The following is a 19039-nucleotide window of genomic DNA, read 5'->3' as shown; positions in this document are numbered from 1 at the left end:
CCATGGAGGAGCGGGTGCAGGAGGAGGTACCGGCAGCCCGGCACGCAGGTCAGTCCTTGGGTGCACGGCTCCAGAGCCGAGATCGTGCCAGGCTCTTCCCAGGCCAGAGGAGGCCACCGGGACCTGTCCAGCCGTTTCTCCAGGAGGATTGCTGTCCTCAGCTGCTCTTTCAGTCTAGGAGCATCTAGAGATGTCAGTAATGTCTCTTGGTGATGGTCCCCACAGGAGGCCACCACCCCGTGCGGGAAGGAGAGGTGTTCAACACGCGATACCAGGCTCTGCGCAAGCTGGGCTGCGGTGCCTTTGCCACTGTCTGGCTGTGCCAGGACACGAGGTGAGGGGCTGAGCAGCTTTCGGGGAGGTGGGAAGGGGGGGCTGATCTCCTGGGCGGGACCTGCCCCTCTCGCAGAAGCAGCAGAGCGCAGCTGCCTGCCTGGGAGCACATCGGCATCCCCCGAGCACGGGGCGAAGCTGGCGGTGAGACTGGTGGGTTGCAATGAGCAGAGCTGGTGCCCGGAAGCCAAAGAACATAAATGAGGTGATCAGCCCTTACTCTGCATTTGCTCTTCTCGTTTAGACCCTGCGGTGTCCATGCTCTGCCTTTTTCTCTCCAGTCCCTTGCTGGTCCCCAGGGCGGCTGTGCTGCCAGATGCCAGCGGCATCGCCAGGAGGGATGCCCACCAGCCTGGCGTGCTGCAGACCAAGGGCAACGCTGGTTGCAGAAGGGCAGCACCCACCCACAGAGCCCAGGGCTGGGTGACTAGGAGAAGGGGAGGTGCTGCTAGTGGCCACACTGGCCCTGGTTAGGGCCCCACTGGCATGCTTTGGCTGGCAGCTGTGATTCATTTCCCAGGAGGAAGAAACACGTAGCTGTGAAGGTCCTGAAAAGCAGGGAAGGCTTTGCTGAGGCTGCCCAGGACGAGGTCGCTCTCCTCCGCTGCGTAGGTATATTCTGGGGCTCTGTGCTTTGCTCCGCGGGGATGGCCACTGAGTTCAGGTCTGAGTATCAGCCTCATCATCCCTTCTCCCTCCAGGTCTCAGTCTGAGGAGCTAGGTGGGGAACAGAAAACAAAAAAATAGTTAGAAAATTCATGGAAATCGCCTTGGCTCAGCACTGGCCTCAAATGGGCACCTTCTCCTTCCTCCTGTCATACTGGGACATGCTGGCTGTGTCCCACTTGCCCTGTCTGCCCATTTCTTTCAGCTGAGACCAAAATCCACTAAATCAGAGGAACCTGCAGAAAGATAAGGCTGATAACCAACAGAAAAAAGTGGTAGTGTTCTTAAGCAGGAGAGGGAGTGTGTCCACGGTATTTGTGTCGTTCCCAGCTCAGAGGGCATTGCTTTATCACAACACTGATACTGAAGTAAAAGGAAATATCTGGGGGAAAAAAAAAAAGGCAGGATGTAGCAAAAATATAACAAACCTCTGAAGTCAGAAAGCTTCCTCCTGCCTTTGCTAATGGATGTGGTAATTAGGTGCCTGTATCTGGGTCTCAGCTAGTTGCCTTTGAAGGTGGCTTGACCTGCTAGTTCTAGAAAGCTCCTGGTTACAATTCTTTGAGTTTGCCTAAATACGAAGTTACATCAGCTTTAGATCAGTAAAATCCATTAAATTTTGCATTTCAAATTACTCTGAGGCCTTTCTCCAACAGGTTTGAGAAAGATTTAGTTTGCACTTGTAAATCTGTAGGCCCTATCTGAAGGGACATGAGACAGACTTTGTGATGCAAGAGGAAGTACCAAGTGGCACCAATTTAATGTAATCAGAGGGCTGCTTTTCTACACATCAGCACGACCCTGCATATAGATCGAGCCTTACTCTTAATTTACTACTAATTCTCTCTGAAAGACACGCCGCCTTCCATTCAGCAGAATATAGCTGGTTCCCAGGGCTGTTCCCAGCAGCACGAGGTGGTCGGTGCCTAGAGAGCTGCCGGCAGAGGCGATCTGGTCTCCTCTGCTTCCACGGCTGCTCACCGCTGTTGTGCCAGCAAAAACCTCCCAGCGCTGCTGCAGGCGGGTCCGGCAGCTGCACAACACGCCGAACCAAAATCCCAACAGTTATGGCTGTGAAGAGGAAAAAAAAAGTATGAATTGCTGTACCAGGATCAGTGCTCTGTGGGAGCAAAGTCCCGATACACCTTGCCACGCAGGTGTACAGGGCTGGTGCAAGAGCTGGGGGTACCGTAGCACCCATGCTTGGGCAGACCGGGGGTTCACCCAGCCCAGCACCCTGGGCCAGCAGCAGCTATCCAGACGGGTGTACGGACAAGCTAAGCACAGGGTGCTGCTCCCACTGAATGGTCCCCTGGCCTACAGCAGTTTCCAGCTGGAGATTTCCTGGGCCAAGGGTGAGGTCTGTGTGGGCAGTAATTCTCAATGGCTTTACCTTCAAGAGACCTGCGGGCTTCAGCATCCGCAGCCCTCTGTGACAAGAACTGCCACCCGTGTGCTGTGTGAAGACCCATCTCCTCTGCTTTGTTTTTGAACCTCCCAAGTGCTAGGTTTGATGCCCGCTGGTTCTTGTACGGAAGATCTGTGTTCACGCCCTCTGCCACCACTCCGTAGCTTACAGATCTCTGCAGTACTTGCCCATGGCCAACCCTTTTTCAGCCCAAAGAGACCTACTTTTTGGGTTCCTCCAGACACAGAAGCTGCTCTCTACCCCAGGAGGACAGGTAGCCTTTGAGTGGCCATAGACAACCCACAAGGTCTCTGCCTCTCTGCAACCCCTTGTGAGAAATTGCTGAAGGGAAAGTGTGGGTTTTAAAAGGTGATGTCCCAGCTTGCTACGCTCAGCTGGGGAGGAACAGGGCCGTCCCTGCGCTGAGGACAAGGAGCAGAGGCTACAGAAGGGCAAAGGAAATGGATGGCCATTGCTTCTGGGAGCAGGGAGCTGTGGTCTTGGGGGAACCCCCTTCCAGCACAAGCAGGAGCACTTTTCTGGGCCTGCATGGGATGGAATAAGCAGCGGGAAGCGTGCTAGACACTGCTAGCAGGATCGGTTTGAGTTACTCGGGCACTGCGAGGGTGATGGTCCCACCTGGTCAAGAGCTAGACAACATACAGAAACGCATTCCTTGGTAACAGACTCTGCTTGTGTGTTTGGAGCCTGGTCTTCCTGACGCTGTTTTCATGGGATTTGTCATGAAGTGCCAACTCCTGGAAGAGAAAGTCTGTAGAACAGGATAAAACGGGTGCAAGATGTCCTTGTGCATATATATGTGTCTAATTGCAGCTTTCTTGCAATCCTCCCCCTCAGGTGAGCAGTATGAAGAAGAAGGACCAGGCAGGAGAAAACATTGTCTGTTTGTTAGATGACTTCAGAATGATTGGAGAGAACGGCCTCCATATCCTTCTGCTGAGAGTGCTCCAGCTCTGGGTCAGCAAAGCCTGGGCTTGCCTCGGAGAGTTGCAGGATGGTGTAAAGCCAAGCGCTGTGCTCCCACGAGGAGGATGAGCAGGGCAGTAGCTGGACCGGGGCACATGGAGGTGGCTGGAGGGTAGAGGTTGGATAAGGAGATATTTGGTGGCTCTGGAGAAGGGCAAAAGGCTGGTGGTAGCATCTTCTCTCCGTTAGTGAATCCCTGACTCTTTCCCACATGCGTGCTTGGTATTTGAGGCGCTGGGTCCCTCCCTGCGATGTCTGATGGGTAACTACGCAGCCCAGGGACTGCCTTTGCCTTTTGTGAAAAAGTCTTTACAGCAGGTGAGAACTTAGCTGGAACTGGGTGAGGGCACCAAGGGACTGTTGGCTGGGGGACATGCCGTAGTCTTCATCCTGGGGTTATCTGCCGTGAACTCCATGACTGCATCTGCAAAGAAAGGGACAACACAGAGTGAGTGCCCAAGGCATGCATTTTTTTAAGGAAAACAGTAACTATTTCTTTTGGGTATTAAGGAGAGAAAACATGAAATAAAATGCAGAGTGGGAAGTTGTCACGTTCCCACTAATACAGGGGCACTGTGCATTACTGCCCAAGCCTGTAGTCGCACTGTGTTTGGGAAGGAGTCAGGACCACCACCATGAAGAGCCAGCAGCCTGCAGACCTGCACCAGGGATTCAGGGGTTCCCTTGTGTTCCCATCATCTCAGTAGTCATTGAATTCTCCAGCAGTTCTGCTGCTCGCAGGAGTAGCAGGGGCACAAACAGCCTGCCATAGTTACGCTTCTTGTGGGCAAACCATCTCTCTGCCGTCCCGCTGCCCTGAGAAGTCCCCTCTGGCAGCAATGCCAGACCGCTGGCATTCGCCTCGGCATCCAGCTGCGGATGGCACTGGCAGACCCAGCAGCTTTCTGCGTGGTACCACCAAAGGCTGCTCGAGGTCTCCCTCAGCACTGATGTCTTTCCAGGGCTTTCTAAATTGCTGGTGCGGTTGGCTGGTCCTCCGCCCATGTTGAGGTTTTCCTGCTCAGAGCCAACTCTTCCTTCATCCCCTGTAAGGATGTGGTGTGCTGATCAAACAGATCGTGAAAACCGAGTTTGTTATGCATTGGCTGGGAATAGCTAAGGAACGGGAAACCTGAGGGAGGCCTCAGAATAGTTAAAATTACATTTTGCCTCTCATGCTGAGATTTATCAGAAGTCTGCACACTTGCCAAGATGAAGATTTGCTACCCTGATTCCTGTGCCCTTCTAGGGACACTAAGAGAGAAAACCACTTCCTCTTCCATCCTGTTTTCTGGAGTAGCCTCTTCTTCTTCTAAAGAAGCTCCACTAACACCTGAATAAGTTATACAAAAAAGGAGTGGCATTAATCTATGTGCCCCACTTCACACCCAAGCCTTTTGCTTGATCCATTCCCTTATCTGCTTTAATTGTAAAATCTCAGAATCTTTTTTTCCCCTTCAGCTCTGCACTGGGGCAGTATTTACTTCTGATTCATTCCAGTTTAGCTATTTAAATCTTTCCCCGTGTTTCACAGTTACCATTTAAGGTTGGTATTTCCTCAGGGCTGGTGTTCATCCCAGAATAGAATTTGATAATACAGAGAATATTTGCCAGCCCTTTATGACTGACCAAAATGTTGGAAAAAAAAAAAACACAACGCATAAATCTCCCAGCAGCGTTTTCGCTGTTATTGATTTCTGATAGCGACTGTTTCGCTCTGGTAGGCGTTGTTTATCTCTCCCCTGTGACGGGCCAGACTCTCCCTGCTCTGTTGTACGCCGTTCTTTCCCTACATGGCTCTCCTGCACTACCCTTAAGTCCTCTCTACACCCACTCCCTCATCGTCTCTCCCTCCTCCTGTCTGGGTTACGCTGCACCTCCTTGTCTTTCCGTGCACGATGGGATGCGCTCCCGTGCCATGTCACTCTATAACCGGCCCCCAACTTCCCTTTGAACGATAATCAGCAGGAAGGCATGGTGGTCCGAGGACGTAACGGCCACACGAACAGGAGTGGTTTTTCAGGAGAAAGTTCAGCTTTGTGATTGTAATGCCTCCTCGTAGCCCTATCCGCTTTCCATCTCTCCGGGCTTGCCCATCCACGCCGACACCTGTGTATTTTCACACTGCCTTCTGCTGCGTGTCACCCCCACGTCCCCCAAACAGCCCCTTCCCCGCTGGGCTCCCCAGGCCCCCTCTCGCTCGGCGTGCTGGGCACGTGGGGCTCGGGGACCTGCTCCTCCTGCCACCTCTCACGATGAAACTCCTTGTGCCACAGGGCCACCCCAACCAATGTCACCGCTCTGCTGGCTGCACCTCCAGTTTAGTACAGGGCACTCACTACACAGAATCAATTTATTGCAGATAGTTATCATCGGTGCCCCCTTTCTTCAATACCAGAACGTCCACAACTTGCGTATCTACTGTGCCTGGCTGCTCTGACAGCAGCTGGGGCAGGGGAGGCGGTGGGGACCCTCGCGTTGATGTGCCTTGCTGCCTGCTCGCCCAGGTGCTGGCAGGGCTGCACTTCCTGCACAAGCGCTGCCGCATCATCCACGCGGACATCAAACCGGAGAACGTCTTGCTGTACGGACGCGACAAAAGCCTCCAAAGGCTTCTGCCCGATACGCTTGACTGCGGCCAGAGAACAGATTTGAAGCTAAAAGGACCAGGTGAGCACTCCAGAGTTTTTTTTAAACAAGAAAAGGGACTTGCGTGTTTATTGCCAGGAGGGAAACAGAGAAGCAGCAGGTACAGACAGCTTAGGAAAGGTTCCCATCTCCTGCAACGGCCAGTACAAAACACTACAGCCAGCTTATGCTGCTGAGAGGTCTCTCCTACCTCTGCTTAATACAAACATCAGGCTGAGCGGCTACAAGCTACTCAAGGCACCTACAGAAATGTGGTCTTGCGGGTAGGTTTGTGTGGAGGACAACTGCAGATCACAGGCATCTGTTAACAGCCCCACCGTGACCTCAGAACTCATTCTTACGGCTTTAGGTACAGGATAGTTCCCTTGTGTCTGGTGTTTTCACTGAAAGGTTTGATCAAAAAGCTGTATGACACTTCTGCTCTTTATTTCCCGTATTTCTGAGGTTTGTGGGAGACTTCTATGTACTGCTAATCTTCAAGGCCTTTTGAGACATCATTTATTTGCAGAGAATGGCATGAATATCAAATAAGACGTGGGGCTGGAGAGTTTCTCGAGAGATCAGCTCATCTCCCAGCAATGAGACCCTTTATATTATCCTCACATGATGTTCTCCCATGAGCATTTCTCCCATGATGGTGCTGTTTTGTCTCTCAAAATCTGGGGCAATCGGGGAATGTTAAATTAGTGACTGAGGTTTTTGCTTGGAGCAGAAAAGCACAATATTATGCATAGACTGACAGCTCACTGTAAAGCAGTAAGCCAAAAATTACCCTTTTCCGGGGTCATATGAAAATGTAACCTTTACGGTGCTTGCCAAGCAGACTGTGTCCAAGGTCTGTGACAGCCAGGATCACTGAAGGCGAAGGAGGCATGACAGATGTTTTGTGTCTGAGTAGTGCTGGTAAGATGTGCTCTCCTCTGGGCCCACAGCAATTTAACCTCGGTGCTAGAGGAACCTTGCAGCAGGACAGAGGCACATGGTCACACCGCTCCGCTCCAAGCTACTGTCCTCCCAAACATCCTCATAGATTTTGATGGGATACCAGCTCTTCCTTTGTGTTTCCTCAAAAAACAGAGGTGGCATTTTATTGACGATAAAAAGCCTTTTAAGGACCGTTTAGGCTGAAAAACTTTAAAGGCAGGCATACATGCCTCTCCTGTGGTAAGTGATGCATACCTGTTGGTTTGGAAAGACCTGATTTCTCTCTGTCCTTTCCATCTAGGAGGTGATCTTGGCAATCGGTTGGAAGAATCTGATTTAATGAGCATAGAAGTGAAAATTGCAGACCTGGGCAGCGCGTGCTGGACAGTGAGTCTGCTCTGAGTCTCAACCCCATGACGATGCAGGATGCTGCGTGCTTCTTTCCATCCCACCCTGCGTGTCTGTCCTTTTACAGCTGAACAGCTATTTCAGTGTGCTGAAGAGATGCTGATTTTGGAGGGGGGCGGGTTATATTCAGCACTCCCAGCTCAGAGCTGGGCCCTGTACTCCTGGAGACACTGTCAACTTTGGATGTTTCTTCAGCTTGCAGTTAGTTCCTACAATTAGAAATTCAGAACAGTGTTCAGTGTGAAGCGTTGGGAGCTAAATTCACCCTGGTGTCAGAAGGGCTGAGAACGTGCCTGCCGTGCCCTGCGCAGTACACGTATTCAGTTCTGCCCCGCAGCGTCCTCCTTGCTGTGCGGGAAGCTTGCGACCAGAAGCCTTGCTGTTACTCGTTTATGGACGCTAACCAAAGGGAGTTTGTTTCTGTTTCAGTACAAGCCTTTTTCCAAGGAGATACAGACCCAGCCATACCGTGCCCTGGAAGTGCTTCTTGGATTAGACTATGGCACTCCTGCAGATATCTGGAGCATGGGCTGCCTGGTAGGACTGGGGACAACGCCGTGCGTGCTTGGGAGATAACCGACACTAACAGGCCAGGGGCAGCGTGTCCTCGGCACCCACCTATACCCGCTGCACGCGGAGCAAGACTGCCTTGCTGAGAAGCAGTAAGGGGCTGTCTGCACTCATTCACTTTGGATTGAAAGTATGCTGCTGATAAAATTCACTCGTAGTTTGCGCTGTAAGGCAATTCAACGCTCCATGTATGTTAACTCATAGACTTGACCGAATCGGGCAGATACTGGTTTTCATCCTGATGGAGCTAAATGTGCTGTTTGACCATGGTACAGATCAAAGCGACATGAATATTTCCATATTTTAGGATCAGTTTTGTGTGATAGGAAGGGAAATTGGTACTATCAGAGTTAATGGGGAAAATACCCCTCCCAGTCAGTGAATTAACAATGCTGCTCCATTTCTAGGCATTTGAAATGGCAACTGGGGAGCGCCTATTTGATCCTCAACCTGGGAAGTATTTCTCCAGAGACGATGGTAGGAATCCATCAGTTTTACTCATTTCACTGACAGAAGTGTCACAATCTTTGTACCTAGATGTGTTTTCCCTCCCTCTGTCTAGATCATGTTGCTCGTATTATTGAACTCCTGGGAAGAATTCCTCCTCAAATTGCTTTCTCCTGGAACAAGTCAACAAAATTTTTCAGCAGACCAGGTAAGAATTGGAGTAAGTTTACTCTAAAAATCACTGTGGACCTCTGACACATTCCTACTCAGCTCACACAGTTTTCACCCCAAAAGTTCTGTTACACAATGCAGGCTACAAGCAGGGACAGAACACAAAGGGAGATTTCATAAAGAGCAGTAATGCTCCCTGCCCTGCCTACCTCTGCAATCCAGGAGCATTCCAGAGATGAATGCAAAATCCTGAAAAAACGGTCATAGCAAACACCCAACAGGGAAAACATTTTCATTCTTTCTCCTTTGGACTTGGAGAGAATGGAAATATGGACAGGAAATAGCTACATGCCAGGAAGGCTGAAGAGTGCGTAACTGGCTGGATTTCACCCATCCACTGGCAGAGAGCAATGATGATCAGGAATGGGACACTCATATCCTTCCAACATGGCTGCTATATTTAGGCTTCTGACCCAACTGTCTCTTCTGTTTTATTCTCCCCAATTCCTTTCCCTTTGACTCATTAGGTTTGAAATCCTTGTCTTTGACTTCAAGGCATCACATGACTCCATCCTTCTGCAATTTAGCCTATCATCCTCTTTCTCTGCTTTCACACTCACCAGCCACACAGCTTCAGCTTGCCCACAATTCATTCCACGCTGAGTGCCAGTCCCATGCTGCACTTCAGCAAGCACCTCCCTGCACATTCAGATCCTTTGCTCACACTTATTCCTTCTATGGTGCTCAAAAGAAATGAGTCAAAACTAGTTCTTGTTCTATATTCGTGCTCCGTGTGAACCAAACTAGCCTGACCTGAATCACTACATTTACACCATGTACTCCTGGGGACAAGGATAGCTTCTCAGTTAGCAGTGGCACTCTTCTGGGCCCCACGGAGCTAGTAAGCACAAAGCAAATTAAACATTAGTGTCTGTGAGCTCTGGCACTGAAATGGCCCCATGCATTCTGGGTTGCACGTGGACAGGCAGAGGGAACAAGCAGCAACGGCTTTGGCATGGCTATTCTGGGAACGCTTCATTCACTCTTGGCATGTTCTTGTCTAAGAAGTACTCGGCAATGGGGAGACTCCAAACTCTAGCTTGGAAAGATGATTTCTGAGAACCACCTAAGAGCCAAACCTGCAAGGGGCAGTGCAGGTGAAGCTTACAGAGAGGAAAACACAAAGGCGAAGGAAGGGATCCTTCAGGATGCTTTAGATGAATTGTAGAGGTGAGGAGCAGTAGCCTCTCCGTCTTGCAAGTGTAATTAAGGTCCTGTGCTCACGCTGTCTTTGCTAGGCGCTCTCCTGCGGATCTCCAGACTCTCCCCCCGCAGTCTCCACAGCATCCTGCTGGACAGACACAACTGGACAAAACACCAGGTTACTCCCTTCACCAGCTTCCTCCTGCCCGCCCTGCAGTACGCACCCGAGCGCCGCGCCACAGCCGCCCAGTGCCTGCAGCACGCATGGCTGGGCGCCCCGTGACCGGCCCCTCGCCCCCGGGCCCGCGGGGGAACCGCCGCCGCCTCCCGCCATGCAGCCGCGGCACCTCCGCCGGAGCCGCCTCCCCCCCCCCCCCCGCAGCTCTGCGGGCCCCGCGAACGCGCTCCGGCCCCGCCGCAGCGGCCAGGACCGCCCTCCCGCGGGGGCCCGGGCTGGCCGCCGTGGCGGCGGGCGCTGCGCACAAGATGGCGGCGGGGCCGGCCGCCCCCGCCGGTACGCGGCACAGCCTCTTCCGAGCGACACCGGGAGCGGGGCGGTGGCCGCCGCCGCCCCCTGTGCGCAGCCTCCAGCTTCGCGCCGCAGCTCCTGCCGCACTCGGGCTCCGTTCGCCTTCCGTAAACGTCCCTTTAGTTCGCGTAGTCCGCACGCAGCGTTAATTGGAAGCAGTAATTAACGCCCTACGCTCTCGGAAGTCTGCAAGGCTGTTTAAGCCCCTCCTTGCGGAGCGCCCGTTCCCCGGCAGCGGGAGGGACCGCTGCCCTGCGGCGCGGCCTGCCTTCCCCCGCCGAGCCAGGAGGACGGCGGATGGCTGCGCAGACCCGTCCCGCGGAGGACCGCGGCTGCGCCCCGCATCCTCTCAGCGGAGGGGTGGTTCGCCGGCACCAGCGCAGGGAGAGCCCCTCGGCCGGGCCCAGGCGCCCACCCCGCGGGGTCCCTCCTGCCCAGCTTCGCACCCGCGCCCCTCCTCCCCGCCGCCCCGCCCGCGGAGAGGCCGCTCCTCCGCCTCACGCAGCCGGCCCGGCGGTCAGCGCCCGACGCCCTTTGTCTGGGGCTCCGGGGACGGAGAACCGGCCAGCTCGGGGCTCCAGCGGTGTGCTGGCACCTCTCCCCGCTGGCCCCGGCCTGTGAGGGGGCGCGGAAGGCGGCAGTCCCGGCGCGTCCTGCCCCCCCCTCGCCTCAGGAGCGCCCACCGGGCGGGGGCGGGCGGGAAGCAGCCGCCGGAGCAGAGCAACTCCGTGGCGCGGCACCCGCGCTCCGCGAGGCCTGAGGGGAGGCAGCGGTGGCGGCCGCCGAGGGAGCGCGCCCGGGGGTGCCGGGGCGGCAGGGGGGGGGGTGCCCGGCTTCCCCCGATGGGACCCCGGCCCCGCCGCCGCCGCCCCCTCCCCCCGCGGCGCGGACGTGCCGAGCGGCAGGCCCCGCGCCCGCGCCACCGCGCATGCGCCCTGCGCCCCCTTCCCCCGCCCCTCCGGCCCGCGCATGCGCGGCGCAGCGGCGGCTGCCGCCCAGGAATCCCGACCGCCCGCACCGCCCCTTCTTTCTGCCACGTGTCCCGACGCGGGAGTTACCCCGCGGAGAGCGGCCCCTCGGCGGGGGCGGCGACAGGCCCCGCCGGCCCCGCCCCTCGGCACGTAGCGCGGCTCGGCCGGCAGGCACTGTCGCAGCCCGCCCGGCTGCACCGCGTCGATGCTGGCGGCCGGCCACCCCCCCGCCCCCCCCTTCCGGCCGAGTGGCAGCTCCGCGCGCCAATGGGGCGCCAGGACCGTGGGGCGAGCGGCGGGGCGGACGCGCGGCTCCCAATGAGGCGGGAGCGCGGGCGGGTCCGGTCGGCGAGGTGACCAATGGCAAGCGTGGGTGGGTGGGGCGTTGGCGGCGGCCGGCGTCCCGGCGGGGCGGGGCGTAGCGCCGTGGCAGCCAACGGGGAGCGGGAGTGGGCGTGTCCGGGGCGCCCCTGGCGCCGGCGCCGGGGATCCCCGTGCGCCCAGTGCCGTTTCCGCCCGGCCTGGGGAGAAGCCGCCGCTACTGCTGCCAGGGGGAGGGGCTGGCGCCGCGGCCGCCGCCGAGGGCTTGCTCCCGCCGGCCGCCCAGGAGACGCTGTGGCGCTGAGCCGGGCCTAGTGCCGCGCGGGGGCCCGGGGAACGGGCCGGCCAGGTAGGCGCGGACGGGCGGGGACCGGCCGTGCCTGGCGGCGGGGCTGGCGGGAGGGGAATGCTGGGGCGGGCGGGAGGGCGGGCGGCCGCGGGGGGCTCCCGGCGCGGGCCGCGGCCCGGCGCTCCGCTCCGCCCTGCCCTGCCCTGCCCTGCCCTGCCCTGCCTCGGGGGCCCGGGCGTCAGGGCTCCACCGCCGCGGTGGGGCAGCGGCCCGGGAGGCCCGGCCGACCCGACCCGGCGGGGGAGGCCCGGCCCGGCCCGGCGGCGCGGGCCATCATGGCGGTCCCGGTGGTGCGCGCCCGCCCGCGGCGGCCGGGCTCGGGCCGGTGGTGGCGGCAGGCCGGTGCGGGGCTGGGGCTGGGGCCGGGGCCGGGCCCGGCCGCGGGGCTTTGTCGGTGGAGGCGAGCGCCGGGGAAGCCCCGCTGTAGGCTGGCCTCCGCTCCCCATTTCCCCCCTTATTGCCCCGGGGGGCCTCGGGGTCGTTGTCCCTCTCGGGGCAGCCTCCTCCGGGCCGCTGCTGGCTGCCCCCGCCGCCGCTGCCCGCCCCGAGCCGCCGGCCCCTCCGGGCCTCGGGGGAGGCGGTGTTTGACCTGCATTTTCTGCTTTCTCATGGTGCCCGTGCGGCGTCTTCCCCCGTAACCCCCCGCTCCCGGCCCGCCCGGCGCCGGCCGGGGGCTGCAGCGCGGATTCTCCTGCATTTCCTCGCCCGTCACGCGTGGCCGTTGCGGGGTGGGTTCCCGGCCGCCTTGCCCCGCGCCCCGACCCCGCTCCGACCCCCGCCGCCTTCTCTCCGACGGCACCGGCAAGGTCACTGTCGCCCGGCGGCTCGTCCTTGGGTGCCGGTGACCGGAGTTCACCGCCGGGTCGGGCGGGGAAGCGGCGGCGGGCAGCGTCTGGCCGTCCCCGGGGGGAGGGAAGGAGGCGAGGTGCGGGGCCGCGTGTGGTCCTGTGGAAGCGGGGAAACGGGTGTAGCGGCGGGGGGGGGGGGTTCACAGCCGCTGCCCGGCCGTGTCCCCGCGCTCCTCTGCCAGAAACTGAGACCCCCGGGTGGGCTTTTGGGGGGAGGAGGGGGATTTCTGCGGGTCCGTAGAGGGCACGGGGTGCTGCAGGGCTGCGGTGGCTGCTGCGGGCTCCGGCCATGATGGAATGGGAGCGTTGAGGGTACGGCCGGGCCAGGGCAAGGGGGCCACTGCCTCTCCTTGTGCGAAGGGTGCAGCTGGGTCTCCAAGAACTTGGTGCGGGTTTCCGATGGTGTGCCGGTACGTGGTGGATTTCAGACGCTTCCCCCCGCCCGCCCTGACTGGGTGTTACTGCCATAAGGCAAAACCTAAACCCAGAAAAGGAATTTCCTATTTCTTCAGTAGAAATAGGAGATTCCCCTTTTCACTTGGATAGGAAATACTAGGATTTTTTTTTTTTTCTCCTTCTTGTGGTTGACCCAGGAAGTCATCTTGTCGCCAGCCTTCTGGTTTTTTTGCTCTAGAGGTGCAGGGAGGAGGGTGTTGCTTTGCTCTGGATCCTGTGGGTAAGCGTTGAAGGCAGTGACAGCAGCTGCCGTTGGCTCTGGAGCTCTGGTTGCTATGAGAGAAGCTTCAGTAGACTTGGCTGCTATCTCCAGGGAAGGACAGCAGAGCAGCCTCCATTAGTGTGGTGGTGGAGAGATGGCTGGCTCACGTTCAGCAAAGGGCTTTACTTTTTGGGCTGTTTCCTCAGGTCCAAAGCAGAAGCGGGGGTATGTTTTGGTCTGGTGAGATAAAAACCTACAAGGTGGGTTTCATCGCTGTTCTTGAGTTAATGGAATTGCATTAAAGTGTGGGCTGGAAACCCTGAGTTACCCTTTCCAGATATTTTGGTCCGTGTGAAAAGTAGGACAGCGAGAATTGATATGATCTTCCTGTTAAGTGAAGGCTGCAGTCGTGTCTCTTTTGAACTCCAGTCTCCTTTCCAGCCAGTAACAGAGCCAGATGCTTTTCTTATTGTTTGTATGTCTCCTTCCTCCCCTTCCATCGCCTGGGCCCCACTTGCCTTATTGACTGGAATTTCTGCTGTGTGCAGTGGGTGTGTGCAGCAGACACCAGCCTGCTAGTGCTGAGAAGGGATTTTCCATTCACAGACCAGGGAACAGTCAAAATAAAGGCCCGGCTCAACTTTGGGACCGCAAACAGAAAGCTGGGAGAGGAGTTTCCCTCTGCTGCAGAGTAAAATTTATCCTCTGCGCTTCTTAAGCAGTTGTATGTCAAAATGTGTAGAAAATGCTGCTCTGCTGTGGAATAGGGAGGTGAAACCTCCTGTGAATAATGGGGAAGATTCCTCTCTTTTGGTTGACTCAAATGCTTGATGAAGGAACAGTTTGCAGGAGGCCATTTTTGATGTGACTGTGTATTGTGGAATCTGCCAGCTTCTATCCCCACACTCTGTCTACTTGACTGCAATAGCTTCCTTTTTTTTTTTTTTTTTTAAAGGAAGAATGAGTGCCTTTCTTATCTGCTTAACTAACCATTTGGCACTGGCTGCTGTCTGTGTGATATTGTATTGTTGACTTGGAGCTATTGGTGTATTCCAGTGCATTTGTTAAAGATGAAACTGTTAGTTGAGGTATGCAGTATGGGAAATGGGAATACATTAGCATTAGAAAACAACTGCCATCTTTGTAAACTAACACCTATAACTGGGAGCCCCTTGCCCTGGCCTGAGTTACCAAACTCAGAATTACTATGAGCTTGAAGCAAAAATTCCAGGAGCAGAATAATGTGAGAGAGATTAAAATATGCCCTTAAATCCGCTTGACTGGCAGTAATCATGTGGTAGATGCCAAACTCGGAGTAGCTCTTGTGTTTGAGGATCTGCAGCACCCAAATGGTTTCACAAGGTGGGGTGAGCAACTTTTAACCCACCTAAAATGCATCCATTGCTGGGGCTGAATGTGGTACCTGCTGCCTGGCACAGAGTGACACGACAGTAATGAACTTAGGATTTTGTGAGTACGAAAACTAGCTCCTCGGTTTAATAAAATACAGCAAGTGATCTTCATGGCCCCTTAGTCTTTGTTTACAGTCTCTCTGTACGTTGTTTACAGTCTCTCTGTATGTTATAATAGGGAATTAATCCACTGCCCCGCATCCTGTCGAATAACTGGTACCACTTTGACAAGGCCTTTGCTTTTCGTTTTACTGCCGTATCCCAAGTGACCTGAGAGTAATATTCCTTAGCTAATGTTGTCTGTGATTTCACCACCCCAAGGTGAGGCAGTGAAATCCCACGTATGTTTAAATCCCTTTTTAGAAAGAGGATGCAGCTACAGCCGGATCTTATTTTGAAAAGTAATAGGTGAAAGTTGAAAAAACCCATAGGAGAGAGATGGCGTTGAACTGGCATCTCAGAATGTGCAAAAGTTTATGCTCTTTGGGGGGGGGGGGGGGAATCCAAAGACAACTGCTGATTTAAATTTTCCAGATGTTCTGTGAAGTAAAAAAAGGCATTTTTAATTCAAACTTCCAGGTGTGAAGCATGCAAGGGAGAACTAAATGTGTGATGTCCCAGCCATGTAATTTATTAGTCTGACCGGTCTATTCTTTCTCCCATTTTGGGTGATCAGACTTTTACAAACTTGTTTTGAATGATGTGATGAGATTAAAATGTTTCTATCTATTCTGGCGATAGTAAAACAAACATAATGAGTGTTCAGAGGTTTGAAGCTTCAAAAATCATTGGTCTTATGGCAATATTACTGTATTACAGATGCACATTTGTGTTCTTACTCTGGCGCTGCTTGTGAGTGTAACTCTGAAATCTTGCCAGTGAAATCTCATGTTACGTGCAGTATATAAGAAAGGTTGCAATAGGCAAAGGTTGTTTTTATATGTATACAAGATGTAGTAGCAGTACTTGAGTTGAAAGCATTAAATGTGTGTTTAAATGTACAACGTGAAATATTAAGTCTCAGTTGCCCTTACGAAACTTAAGCTCCTACTTGATTTTAAAATAAAGACTTTGTTGCATTTTACTTGTCTATTTAGTTTTTTTCTCTTCCAAATTTAAAAAAAAAAGCTATGGATGTTAAAGCTGTTACAGGTTCTACAGCCAGTCTTTGGCTTCCGTGACTGGCTTGTGGCAAGAGTCAGTGCACGGTAAGTTTGCCCTTACATTGTTAGAGACAGTTTTGTATAAATATGTCTTAGCCTAAACCTTTTGCTTATTTTGATCATGGAAAAAAGCCCCAGACTGTAAAGCAGCAAGAGTTCAACATCTTGAAACTGTGGGAGCTGAGGGGGTTTTTCCACTTTTTTCTTAATTCCTTATTGAAATTGCTGGGGGGTTCTTGGTGGTGGTTTTTCTTTTTTTTTTTTTTGTTTCACAGGATTTGCTATTTTGGTGGCAATTTTCCAGTATTCCTGTAGCAAATCAGCCGAGCAGCGGCCCCTGTCCCTGCTGAGCAGGGAGAATGTGCAGTGCTCCTGGCCTCCCCGCTGAGCTCACGCAGGGGTGGGACTTGCTAAGCTGCTGAAATCGCAGCTAATGCCCACTGAGCATGCTGAGAAACAGTTTTTCAACTGCTCCTAGTTTAAATTTTTTTTTCTTCTATAATTAGTAAAGATGCTCTTTGTCTCGGAGGATGATCTACGCGACAAATCAGGAGATTCTTGTTCATCGTCCCCCTTCTCCCCTGCCCAAGCTAGTGGTGAAGTATTATTTTCCTGTAACAAAAATAGCTAAAGGGATTTTTCCCTCATTTCAACTGATGAGTCTGAACTTGAAAAGCTGTAGCCCAGAAGAAGAAATCTGCAGCGAATAATAGCCCTAATGCTAGTTTTTGTTGCCACAAGCCCTATAGGAGCGTCAATATTGTTTAAATTGTAAATCTGCAACTTTCTGATCCTTAAATCTAATTTAAATGCTTAAACAGTAGAACAAACAAATTATATTTTTAAATAATAAATTGGAGAAAGAAAAGCTTTCTTGGTGAGTTTTATTTTCCTCCTACCAAACACACACAAAACCCAATTATTTTAATGAGCAATATGGGAAATACTCAGAAAAATGTACTGATGTGCTCAGACTTCAAGGTGGAAAAATGTGGGAGGACTTGTCAGCAGTTTGAGTGGCAAGCTTTTAGTGAGCAGGAGAAGCAATTTCTTTTGTGGTCAGGAATCTAATAGTCCCACATTCACCAACCATGAAGAAAAAAGGAGGAATGAAGAGGGAGGAACATAGAAGAGTGGCATTGAGAAATAGTCAGGAATTTGGCTTTTAGAGTGAAGTTTAGAAGTGATCTGTTGTTTATGCTAAAGTTTAATCCTTATAAACTTGATAACGTAGACAGGTCTTGCATTCCTCCCCGAGGGTCACGGAAGGGCTAAGTTTAGCAAAGGGGAGGTATCCCAAGCAGTCAGATCTGTGCAGTTTTCAAGGCAGCAAACTTTTTTGCTTATTCATCCCGTTCTAAACAAGCTTAGTTATTTTTTTCACTTACAAGTAGCCTTTTGAGACAGAATGTTAGTTTTAAAACCAAAATGCTTAAGCCCTAAAATATTTTGAAGTAATTTCAGAGTAGAAAGGTCACAGTGCTTGTGATGTGTTCATATTTAGAGCGTGATTACAATTGCAATCATACACATCGACAAGAAGATATTGTCTGGATTTGGTAGCTGCTCATTTAGTGACTCAGGTTTATTCCTGTTGTCCTTACGGAGCTCATACCAGGGTTTTCTTCTGCAGCCTTGTTGATTTACAGGACAAAACTCTTCCAGTGACTGTGCCAGCAGCCCAGAAAACAGTTTGAAGTTCTGATACTGAGAAGAACCCTCTTGACTTTGAAGTGAGCGGTTTGAAATGCAAGTCGTCAATGGAGGAGTGCGAGACCCTGCCATCAAACTTTTTAACAGAACATGCATGCTGATGATGATTCAGTAGAAGAAAAAAGTCAGGATGCAGCTTGGAGTTTTAGTTTGTTGGTGTCACATAATGCAGTCTCTTGGTTTTGCATAGACTTTGAATCATGAAAATAAGTGGCCGGAGGATTTTTGAGGATCGTGTTGTATGGAAATATTTGGATAAGGAAGCCCCTGTAAGACGGTGTCGCTCTGACTGGAGGGGGGGAATGACGCAGCTTGCTTTTGGGAGCAGAGTATGGGAGCTGCAGAGGTGATAGCTGGTAGGAGGACGGGACCGGGAAGACTGAGACTTCTCATCACAGCTCCAGGTAGCGCAGAGAATGGGAGCAGAGGAGTATTTTTTTGTGTGGCCCTATTTCCCAGCTGTGCTTCTGCCCAAAGTGCATCTTTCTGGCAATGCTCTCGATCACCCTCTAGGACTGATACCCCTTCAGGATGCCGGTGTGGAAGCTGCTCCCAAGGAACAGTTCTCCACTGTTGATATGGGAGAGAGTGAGGAGGTGAGAATGTATCCTTGCTTGTAGGCAGGAAGGAATACACTGGGAAAAGTTTGAGAACCAGTGGTTTAGGAAACTGAAGTGCCCTGGGGGTTCAGCGTGGAGCCCTTAAAATAGTTAGCATGTCTCAACCTGAGTTGCAGTATCAATTTATAGATACTTGGAAGAGTATATGAGCCTTTTGCATTCATGTGGCCTTTAACTAAAGACACTAAAACAAATTATTTCCTGTGTTTTGGTGGCATTAGGTTGGAATAACTTATAATCATGCTGCAAGAATGCTTCCAGTAATGTGGCTGTAGATTAACTTTTGCCACAGCAAAGATCTGGAAGCTTCCTGTATAAATACAGCTAAAGCGAACCTTTGAAGAAAAGATGACTGCTTGATCAAGTTAAGTAGGCTCTGCTTGACTGTAGAGGAGACTGGCTTTCCTATTCAAAGTTCTTTTGCAGTTTCATGAATTTCAAGGATGTTGGGGTTCAAGATGGCCTGGAGGTTAATAGGGAACGAGGGTACTTGCAGGGTGAAAGTCAGGTTCTAAGCTTGCCACAGGCTCGCTTTGTTGTGCAGTTCTTCCAATATCCACTTCAGAGTTTGCTCGTACATGGAAATTTGTGTGTTAAACTGGAATGGGTGTTTGTGACGCACTGTATATTCTTTGCACAAGGTTGTGTAGGTTTTTGGTGCACGCTAGTGATACAGTTCCATGGCAATT

General features: G+C 53.0%; 2 protein-coding genes across 4 annotated transcripts in view; both read left to right on the top strand.

Annotated features, from left to right (window-relative positions):
* The first annotated feature begins 2 nt into the window (after positions 1-2).
* On the top strand, positions 3-10576 carry LOC140658256 (SRSF protein kinase 3-like). The gene is made up of 11 exons (XM_072876426.1): positions 3-48; positions 226-334; positions 854-941; positions 3266-3353; positions 3606-3712; positions 5902-6064; positions 7269-7354; positions 7805-7912; positions 8353-8422; positions 8508-8600; positions 9862-10576. Exons 1-11 carry the CDS (start codon positions 3-5, stop codon positions 10047-10049), a joined length of 1146 nt encoding a protein of 381 aa, XP_072732527.1. The 3' UTR covers positions 10050-10576.
* Positions 10577-11760: 1184 nt separating this feature from the next.
* SETD5 (SET domain containing 5) overlaps positions 11761-19039 on the top strand; it is a 70148-nt gene continuing 62869 nt past the window's right edge. The window contains exon 1 of one of the 3 annotated variants that reach the window (XR_012044670.1): positions 11761-11936. The gene's annotated coding sequence lies outside the window, so the exon portion shown is untranslated. The remainder of the gene's footprint in view (positions 11937-19039) is intronic. The other 2 variants (XM_072876452.1, XM_072876454.1) reach the window with 2 other exon arrangements.

This window comes from Ciconia boyciana, chromosome 11 (assembly GCF_034638445.1).
Source record: "Ciconia boyciana chromosome 11, ASM3463844v1, whole genome shotgun sequence".
Taxonomy (NCBI): Eukaryota; Metazoa; Chordata; class Aves; order Ciconiiformes; family Ciconiidae; genus Ciconia; species Ciconia boyciana.
The sequence above is the reverse complement of the archived record's forward strand: the minus strand, read 5'-3'. Positions and strand labels throughout refer to the sequence as shown.

Excerpts from the sequence above, each read along its gene's own strand:
- LOC140658256 (XM_072876426.1), top strand. The coding sequence starts at position 3 with ATGGAGGAGCGGGTGCAGGAGGAGGTACCGGCAGCCCGGCACGCAG. Across the intron at positions 49-225 it reads ACCGGCAGCCCGGCACGCAG|GAGGCCACCACCCCGTGCGG; the intron begins GTCAGTCCTTGG and ends TGGTCCCCACAG. Across the intron at positions 8,601-9,861 it reads AAAATTTTTCAGCAGACCAG|GCGCTCTCCTGCGGATCTCC; the intron begins GTAAGAATTGGA and ends TGTCTTTGCTAG.